The following is a 10,432-nucleotide window of genomic DNA, read 5'->3' as shown; positions in this document are numbered from 1 at the left end:
CAGAGAATTTTACCAAGGCTGTGGGAAGCTAGCCTGCTGCTCAGCTTCACTAGTCACTGTTGCTTTTGATAAATAAGCCCTGCGTTGTGTCTGGAGTCCTTAACACGTCAACACCGTGAAATGTAGGGTTTCTTTTTTGGTGATGCTGTTCAGTCTTAACAACTTCAGCGATCTGTTTCAACACAAGCAGATGAGGCCCTTCATAACCTGGGATGCACTAAGCTCAACAACCAACCAACCTCCCCCCCCCCCCCCCACTTCAGTGCACTGTTCTTTTCTGCCAGGTACTCAAGTACATAGCCAAGCAGTGTTGGTTTATTTTAAAATCAACCTTTGAGGCTTGTGCCATGTTAAAAAAACAGGAAAACAATAAGAAATGTATTTTTAGCATGTGTACGTTTGTGCAAAAGTCCCACTCTTTTAAAGTGGGACTCTTGCGCATATGTGCACACTAAAAATACATTTTTAAATTGTTTTTCCATTTTCCAGAGTAGATGTTGAAAATGTTGTGCAAACAGCCAGAATACAGTATAAAAGACTGCAGAGCAGCTGCCAACTTCTGGCATTGACAGGGCTAAATTAAAAAGTTCAGAATGTCTCTATCAGCTAATTTATATTGATTTATTGATTTGCTAGGGACGCGGGTGGCGCTGTGGGTTAAAGCCTCAGTGCATAGGACTTGCTGATCGAAAGGTCGGCGGTTCGAATCCCCGTGGCAGGGTGCGCTCCTGTCGCTCGGTCCCAGCGCCTGCCAACCTAGCAGTTCGAAAGCACCCCCGGGTGCAAGTAGATAAATAGGGACCACTTACTAGCGGGAAGGTAAACGGCGTTTCCGTGTGCTGCGCTGGCTCGCCATATGCAGCTTGTCACGCTGGCCACGTGACCCGGAAGTGTCTCCGGACAGCGCTGGCTCCCGGCCTCTTGAGTGAGATGGGCGCACAACCCCAGAGTCTGTCAAGACTGGCCCGTATGGGCAGGGGTACCTTTACCTTTACCTTATTGATTTGCTACATTTATTTCTCTCCTTTCCTCCAAAGAGTACACGTTTCTCTTCCCATTTTTAAAAACAAAAAATAGTATTTATTTTCCACGTCTTCTCTCCCATGTTATCCTCACAACAAACCTGTGAGGTGGGCTTGTTATATAGTTTTAAATTAGTGGTCACTTGCCATTCATTTACAATAAATTAAATATGACTATCTTATGTTAGCAACTACTAAAATATAATTTATGCTCACCCTAGCTTATATCCACAGGAAATGGGATTCCAATCTATTGGGATTCAAGCAACAACATACAGTGCACTCAATGTCATAAAGCCACAAACATCTTAATGTGCTATATATCTGATGGATTACATTTGGGGCAGCGAAGGCATTTTTAAATTTTTGTTTTGGCAATTAAGGTTTTGCAATTCCAAAACATTTTTGATAGGATGCACCAAAGGACTTCTACCTGAGCAGTGGAGCTTTTCCCTTTCTCCTCCTTCACCTCCCCCAAAAATGGCTCTGGGGGTGTCAGGGGAATCCCAGAACAGCTCTGGGGAGGAGGAGGGGATATTGTTCAAAATCACAAACTGAAATGCTTGTGTAGATACACTAGACAGGCTTATCTTAGGCTGCTCTCAGATTCCTGTTTTCAGCGCAGATGGCCAGTATAGCACCCAATTCTGCCACATGTTGAAGTCTATGCCTGGGGCTGTTGGTTCCTTTGGGTCTTGTGCACACATGAATCAAAGAATTATTTGCATGGGTGTGCATGGACTATGAGAGAGAAAGAGAGAAGCTTTTCATATCAACTCGCAATGCTGCACTGGTAATGCCTTTCAGGGGAGTCAGTTCATACATCTAGCTGCAAGTGATCACTGTTAAGTAATGAGAATTGTGTGAGCTTGGCCTATTTATGTAAGAGCAGGAATGGAAACACACGTCCTTCCCTTATACCGTCATGTGATAGACAAAAATCCCATGACTGCAATCATGGAGCAGGAATTCTAACGATAATGACATCTGCACCAAGGCTCACTTGTAGTGCCATTCCCAAAGGAGAAAATTCTAACACAGGAGGCGGTCTTTAGTCCAGTGGTGCCAAGGCAAAAATGACTTCTCTTCTTTTCAAACACTTCATCTCAGAGAGAACCACCCAGCCACCTTCATCGCACATGCAAACCAGTCCATGTTTGTGACAGTTCCAACAGCTCCTTTGGTCCCCTGTTCCATCTTGTGCGCTGGCATCCAGCCACTCTTAAAACTGATGTCAACATCAGACAAGATTCAGAGCCCATCCTTGACTCTTGCCAGGTGGATCCTCACTTGAGACTGTTGCAGTCAACCTTATCCAGCAGATTGCGATAGAATGTGGACTTGAGGAATCGAGGGTAGGAGTCTCGCTCCATCAGTATGTACACATGCCTCTGGGCCTCATCGAAGCTTGAAGGTGTTGGATCTTGAGCCTTCTTGGCGATGTCTTTTCTTGTGTAAAAGTCAATGTTGACCTAAGGGACAGCAAAATTAGACTTCAGTAACATCTGAATGCAGGTTTCATAAATGAAGTACAAAACATGGTGTATAAATCTGGATAACAGCAACAACGGGGAAAATATAGACATAATATTTTACAAGGACAGGGAGAAACACCACAGACAGAATAATTGCCACACACAGGAAGAACAAGGATATAGTTTGAGTGCCTCGCTTGTAGTTTTATAAATCATTTAATGTGTCAATATGAATAGAAGCTATTAATATTGCAATTGTTGTATAAGGGATTATTATTATGACTGGAATGCATTTAAAATTAATCAGATTTTGGAATGCTGAAATAAAGAAAACCATCAATTCTAGCACGCCAGTGGAGGGGACCTTATCTAAATTATATAATTTGGTATTTGAACAATTGGTATTAGTAATTGTATTATGAATTGGTATTGTTTTAAGGAGGCTATTATCGGATTGTAATCGAAAACTAATAAAAATTATTATCAGAAAAACATGGTTTATAAATGTAAAACCACAACCCTTCCAGTTAATTACTAAACAAATGCCCTCAGGTCAGCTTCCCACTTTGTGTTTTCATTCTTACAAAACTTCAGAGCCTCTTTTCACACTTCATACAGCAAGCACATGTGCCACATAGGAACAGTAAATGGGAACTTGGTACAGCCCAAGTTCATTGGGTTCTTTCTTGCTACCCTAGGAGGAGTTGAAGCACGTGGTAATATTAGAATATTCTCTGTTGTCTGAAGAAGGTGCAGCAGTCGGGAGAGTGTGGAGCAGACCACTGACTGGGCAAGAAAGGCCCATGTGATTTGCATCTTTCCCTCACCCTGGGGTTCAAAGAATATGCAGACAATATTCAGCCATGGGGTCACCTCACTGAGAAGCAGCTCCCATTGCTGTACAAAAAGGGATGAAAGATGGAGACAGATAGAGGACCTTTGAATCAATTCTCATGGGTTTGATAGATTTCATTTATTGACTGTTTTGACATGAATTTAGCTTTGACTTGTCTTTTATTTTTGAAATCTGCAATGTTTCGTTATCTTGACTTTCATTTTGATATTTGGAGTTAGCAGAGTTGTTTTGCTGTTAGCAGCTTTGATTTTCCCCTGGGGAGCAGTGCTGCCTGGTTGTGCACTGAACAGAACCGTACATTAAAAGATCAAGATTTTTCTTTTAAAAAAATAAATGTTAGGAATTTAACAACCATGCTCCCTGGACATCTACCACAAATATTTGGAGAAGTGTGAATTAGGAAGAATTTTGGCTTGCACATTGTTTTAGGAAGTGCAAAAGTAGTTTCAGAAAGGTTCATTTCACATTTTAATATGAGCTTGATTACTTTCCCATCATTACATGGGATATATAGCAACCAAAATAAAACTTGTGGGCATTCACACTGCATATGGGCCAGTCCAAAATACATAGCCTCATGCAGAGTTCCTACTGTCTTAAGTTTCAAAGGGTTAGCCGTGAAACTATGAAATAGCCAACCTATAAAATGCACCAGGATGCTTTCAAATAAAACTGCTATAAACATTTAGTCATTTTCCCTTTAAACTTCATCCAAGCTTTAAACTTACTTGCTTTGTAGCATCATTCTGAACAAACTCCTTGTAAATCTTCTCTGCTTTGCCATGTAAACAATCAGCTTGGGTTTTCTTGTAGTCTTCACAAGCTAGCCAAAACTCAATGTTTTCATCACTGAACTCGGATTTTAGAAATTCTCTGAAAGCATCTTGACCACCTGCAATGAACAGAAATACAGACGTGGCTTTAGTCATAATTTTAACACAAGGGGAAGACAAAATAACCAAGAAACTATGCTTTATAGTAGATTGATTAACCTTCTAGCCAGGCTGTGGTGGTGGCGAAACTGTTTCCCCATTAGGGCATTGCTTTAAACCATGTTGTTACAAAGAAGCCAGGAGCAACAAGTACATTGTTACCTCGGGTTACAGATGCTTCAGGTTACAGACGCTTCAGGTTACAGACTCGACTAACAAAAAAATAGTACCTTGGGTTAAAAACTTTGCTTCAGGAAGAGAACAGAAATTGTGCGGTGGCGGCAGCAGCAGGCCCCATTAGCTAAAGTGGTACCTCAGGTTAAGAACAGTTTCAGGTTAAGAACGGACCTCCAGAACGAATTAAGTTCTTAACCCGAGGTATTACTGTATTTCCTTCCCTTTGGGCCTGAAGCTTGTACAGTGGTACCTCTGGATACGAATGGGATCCATTCTAGAGCCCCGTTCGTATCTAGAAGCAAACGTAACTAGCGACGGCATATCTGCACGCGCATTGCTTTTCACCGCTTCTGCGCATGTGCGTGACGTCATTTTGAGCATCTGCACATGTGCAAGTGGCGAAACCCGGAAGTAACGCTCCCCGTTACTTCTGGGTTGCTGCGGAGCACAACTCGAACGCGCTCAACCCGAAGCGCATTCAACCCGAGGTATGACTGTATCTCCATTGCCACTCGGGCTCATTCCATTTAAATCAACTCATGTGGGAGCTTAATGTGAAAGGCAAAGAATGGGGGGAAATTGAATGGAGGGGGAATGGAATTCTTAGCTCTGAATTATAATATAGTCTTGTGCTCTGCTGTTCCTTTGTTCTCCTACAGGATATGCTGATCTCCCAAGGAGGGCCAAGAAGTTAGTTTTTATTTGCCAGCAGTGAAGGTGAGGTATGTGCTTTCCTGGAAAAGGTGATATAGGGGTCACCTCTTTGTAAAGAGTAAAGGTGATTAAGGGCTTGCATCTTGGGGCAAGGGAAGGCTGTTAAAAGGGGTTTTGTGTTTGTTTGTGTGTGTATATCTTGCAAAACATGATGTGCAGATGCTGTTTGGTTTGCTATCCTAGATGATGGAACAGATCTGAATGAATGTTGAACAAACTCCAACTGTAATGCTACAGCAACCCAAATGGTTCAAATATGTTTAAGCATTAAATTATATTCGGGTAGCCACTTACTCCTATTATTAACAGGCTTGGGATACCCCAAATGGAAAAACCCATTCATGCATTGGCTCACGTGCAGGGATCAAATTGTTCTTGCACATTGTATACTGGGTGCTAGTGGAATTATTTAATTTTATGTGGCCTTGGACACAGATCAGATCAGCAGCCCATTGGGCAGGAAGGAAAAAGTTGACAAGTGGAGGGGGCTGGGAGAAAATGGCAGAGAGAGAGAGAGAGAGAGAGAGAGAGAGAGAGAGGCGGGGGAAAGGAAAGGAGAGAGGAGAGGAGAAGGATGGTCACCACGCCGACTGGCTCAGGCAAAGGACTCACCAGGTCCCACACTCTCTTCTCATAAGACACCCGCCCTCCCCAAATCTGATCTTCTGGAACAGTATGGAACATGGCTTTTCAAAAAGGTCAGAATTGATATTCAACTCCGGTAGACTGGAGTATATTTCCAGAGTATGTACACACATTAAATATGGATGGGATGGATGGGTATGAAAAACCAGTATCCCAAGGGACATAGGTGAAGTCTGGATCTGCAGATCTTATAGAATGGGAAAGAACATATGGAAGAAAGGGCCCAGGAGATGGAAGGACTTTAAAGTCTCGAATAAGAGCACATGGCCACCCCAGAGAATATTACCTAACTGAGTCATATTTTCTGAACGTGGCAATTCTGCTTTGCTGATCTTCCTTTCAATATTATATACTCACAACACATAAAACTGTTACAGTGATAAAATGCTTACACTGGGTTGCCAGAAGCTTCTCTAAGGACTGTGACCACTTTGTAACCTCTTCTGCAGGAAGCCTGAAAGGAAAACAGACATGGTTTTAAGTGCAAGAAACCACATACTTGACAGAGATCTTGAGCTAGGCTAGTGTTGTTTGTTGTTGGAGACTTGTGTGTGTTGTACCTTTCAGCTTGGAGGGCATTTTATACCAAGGAAATAGGAGGGAGGATTAAGCATTCCCTCCCAGTACTGCAATTCCAATGCTTTTCACCCCATGTCTGGTTTGAAAATAAATGTAAAGAGATGGGAGAACTGATCACAACTCCCCAATGTCTTGTCTAGTTTAACCCCACGTTTCCCTGAAAATTATAGATGTGCCAGCTCTATGGGGTCCTGGTCCATTTGCCCCCCAACAAAATATTTGAGGGAGCCAGCTCCCTCCCCATTTCCTACATGTTGGTACCTCCCTCCCTTAGGCACCCCAACTGGGTGCCACCCTCTTTCCCCTGCTTTCGGTGCCATTTCTGAGTGTGTCTGAGCCAGGGCAGCTGAGGAGAGGTAGGCAGGTAGGCAGGCAGGTGAGGTGAGCAGGTGGCAAGTGTGGGCAGGCAAAAACCTCTTTCGGGTGGGTGGGGGCTGAAAGGCAAGTGGGTGGGGAGTAAGAGGACGCCTGTGCCCAGTTGTGTGTGATGAAGAAAGGTGAGCTCCACAGAAGTGTGAGGAGGGGGGGGGGAGTGTGTGCAGAGGCAGTTGGGGGGTGATGGGCCCCCTCAACATTTTGTTCAAATTGCCACCTCTTCTTGGAATTGAGCCTGTGATCTGTGCTTTACCACCTGAGCTATGCTTCTTTCCTTATTTACCTAATTCTTTGAGTTTCATAATTGAGTAGGGACTGGCATTTGAGACTTTATTTGTCCAAGACCTTCACTTCATACCATTCTAGTCCCATATCCATTACTACATCACCCTGATGGCTCAATGAGATCCTGAATCGGGCTACATAATCATCAGTTTGGAAGTTCATAATGCTAAAAAGCCGATAAGAGAAACCTTTGATTCATTGACAGGATATTGAGTCAATCTGTGATAATTCTGTTAGCTATCTTGTCTGACTTCCTTTAAGTCTGGGCTCTGAAACGCTCTGCTGTCTTATCTGCAGAGGTGGGTTTCCACTTTCTGTCTTGTCTAAGGTATGAGCCTTAGATGAATGGATAACCCGCAACTGCTAAGTAGCACATTTAGAGATTTCACACTGTAGGAAAGAACCCACTGCAAAACTGAAATTGGAAGAAGATTCAGAATGAATATATTTTGAACCACGTGATACTCTCAGGATTACTCCTGGGCCACTGGTTGCTCTGCTGGGATTTTAGGTAGTGAAAGAAGATCCCCTGTTCTGACTGGCCACAGCATCCCTATGGGTCCAGGTTCAATAAGTTAGAAGGGGTGTGGGATGAGGTTCCTGTGCTTCTAATAGCTGCATGATGGGCTCTGAAGCAGAGACACAGATGCTTCCCTGGCACAGAGGGGGGAAAGTGATGACACTAACTGGAAGATTAGTCTAAAGTTTTGTCCATGGAGTATCTGACTCATTATGGGGGCAGCTTTCTGAGCATATCGTCTCACCCACAGAGCATTTCTAGTTCCTGCCCACCCTCCCTTTGCATCAAAAGATGTAGCTGGCCAGTTCAACGGGGCCAAGTGTCAGAGGTACCCTCAGGGAAGGGCTGTGGGGCAGGAGTCAATGGCTGGGCTCAGCAAAATGAGCTGGAGGGCACCCAACACAGAACAGGGCTTCTGTACCACATTTTGAAATACATGCACATTAGCAGTTAAAGAGCTGCTGTGTCAAGTTGCTGGACTGAGGAGGAATGATGGGAGTCACCCCCCTCTGTCTTGAACCTTCCTGAGAACAGGAGGACAGTATAGATTTAGAACAGTGGTTTGCAGAAGGGAATAGTTTAGAGGGCAAAAGCTGGGAAATACTGGAAGAGGAACAGCAGGAAGAAGAGGCAGCAGGGGAGAGACTGCTGACGGACTCTGTGTCCTTGGAAAGCATCCCTGACCCCCAGAGCCAGTGTGGTGTAGTGGTTAAGAGCGGTAGTCACGTAATCTGGGGAACCGGGTTCGCGTCTCCGCTCCTCCGCATGCAGCTGCTGGGTGACCTTGGGCCAGTCACACTTCCTTGAAGTCTCTCAGCCCCACTCACCTCACAGAGTGTTTGTTGTGGGGAGGAAGGGAAAGGAGAATGTTAGCCGCTTTGAGACTCCTGAAAGGGAGTGAAAGGCGGGATATCAAATCCAAACTCTTCTTCTTCTTCACTCTCCCAAGACCAGGTGGGCATTGAGGGTATTAAAACAGAGAGCTCAGAGACAGAAAGCTCAGATTAACCGACGCAGGAGTGATGTCGAATAAAGGGGACATAGAGGGTGGGACTTTACTTGGAGCAACACCATTATTAGGGAAGGCTGCATTTCTTCGTCGTTCTCTGTGAATTATTGAATAAATTGCTTGATAAGAACTCTTATTGTTTCTCTGACTCTGGGTTGCCCCCATGGGAGGGAGAGATGATCCCCCAAAGCCTGACATGATGCTACATTAGAAATAAAATAATAATAATAATAATAATAATAATAATAATAATAATTGTACCCCAGCCACTCTGGGAGCAGAGTCTATTTTTTTCTAACTGCACCACTGCCTAGTTGTGTGTTGCAATATTTCTGTGAGTGCAAGCTGGTTTCAATATATTGTAATATTGTACAATATTGCTTGTAATATTGTGTTTTGATTTTGTAAACCCGTGCTGGGGCCTTAGGGTGAAGGGTGGGTTAATAATAATAAGAACAGCGAAAGCACCTGTGCATTTGAATTCAGATGCATGTGCTCTGCATGCAGACCTGGATCAAGGTGAGAAGCAATCGTCTGTGAAAAGGAGCTACATTATCATATAGTGACTGCATAGCAAATATTACTTAATACTTACATTACATCTTTGGAGGTGGAATATTTGATGTCAGGTGATTCTATGTGTGGCACAATAGACAAAAAGTAGTTCTTCAGTTCCACACCCCTGAAAGTGATGATAAAAATATCCGGTAATTTATTGTGCATAGGGGAAAAAACATGAAGCATATCAATTGCAGGAGGTCAGTAGACTGAAATGCATGTTCTCTGCCTCTCCTGGATTATTTCTTGAGCAATCATGCCCCTCAGTATGATGAGATGTTGAGAGAGGGGGCTCCTTTTACATGCATCCATGCACACAAACAGCTGCACATGAAAGCCTACTAAAATTCTCACATATCAATTTGCCTGAATTTAGGCACGATTCCAAGTGGCTCCCTTGATTTCAGCACAAGGGACTTAAAATAAGCACATGCTGAAGCTTTCCACCAAATTTGCAACCTAATCCCATGCATGTTCATGCCTCCAGACAGGTGCTGAATATTGTAAATGGGATGTTAAGATGTTGCAAACCAGCAATTGGCTGCAGGTTTTTCAGTTCATCAGCTAAAGGATAAAATCTAGATTAAATGGGGAGAGGAATATAGGCTGGTTTTTGGATGACAATTATATCATGTGGATGCTGTAAAAAAAACCCCACAACTTGCAAAGGAGCATTGATCCCTCAATAAACATCTGACTGGTAGTACTTTTAAGTAACTAATGCTAATTCCAATTGAACCTTCTCCATAGTTAAATGTTCAGTCTTAAAAATGCATTTCAGAAGTGCTGTTGTACTTACAAAGCCTTGCTCTTTTTTTTGTGATCCTTGCCTTCTCCAACCTCCTGGCTTTTGTCTTTCATTTCGCTTGAACTGGTTTGCCACAGGAACACCCAAGGCATCTTTCTTGGCTTCTGTCTCCTGTTGTAGTCCTTAGCAGATTTGAAGTCACCAACTGCAGACAGACTTATATATTGACACGTAAGCCGCTTTGAGCAAAAAAAATAAATAATAATCTGTATGTCATAGGCTGTTACCACAAGCTGAGAAACTTCCTTTTTTCACTCTGAGATGACGTGCACAGTTATTTGTCTGGTTTTGTTTAAGAAGATCTTTCAAAAAGTTTATGATTGTGGTTAAACTGGATGGTAGCAGGTCTCTTTAAGCTGAATGGAGCAGGGGGCAAGAAACATATTACAATATGGGGACTTTTGTAAGAAAAGAAAAAGAAAAAGATTATTTAAGATCAGTTGTTGTGTGGAGTGCTGTGTTGGAGCAAAGTGAAAT

General features: G+C 43.1%; 1 protein-coding gene across 1 annotated transcript; it reads right to left on the bottom strand.

The window, feature by feature from the left end:
- Positions 1-996: 996 nt before the first annotated feature.
- Positions 997-10,094, bottom strand: RGS1 (regulator of G protein signaling 1). The gene is made up of 5 exons (XM_028732520.2): positions 9,947-10,094; positions 9,185-9,271; positions 6,214-6,275; positions 4,082-4,245; positions 997-2,494 (listed from the first exon to the last, which is right to left on the bottom strand). Exons 1-5 carry the CDS (start codon positions 10,045-10,047, stop codon positions 2,309-2,311), a joined length of 600 nt encoding a protein of 199 aa, XP_028588353.2. The 5' UTR covers positions 10,048-10,094; the 3' UTR covers positions 997-2,308.
- Positions 10,095-10,432: the final 338 nt, after the last annotated feature.

The sequence above is a fragment of the Podarcis muralis genome, chromosome 5 (assembly GCF_964188315.1).
Source record: "Podarcis muralis chromosome 5, rPodMur119.hap1.1, whole genome shotgun sequence".
NCBI lineage: Eukaryota > Metazoa > Chordata > Lepidosauria > Squamata > Lacertidae > Podarcis > Podarcis muralis.
Note: the sequence above shows the minus strand (reverse complement) of the source record. Positions and strands in the feature narration are given on the sequence as shown.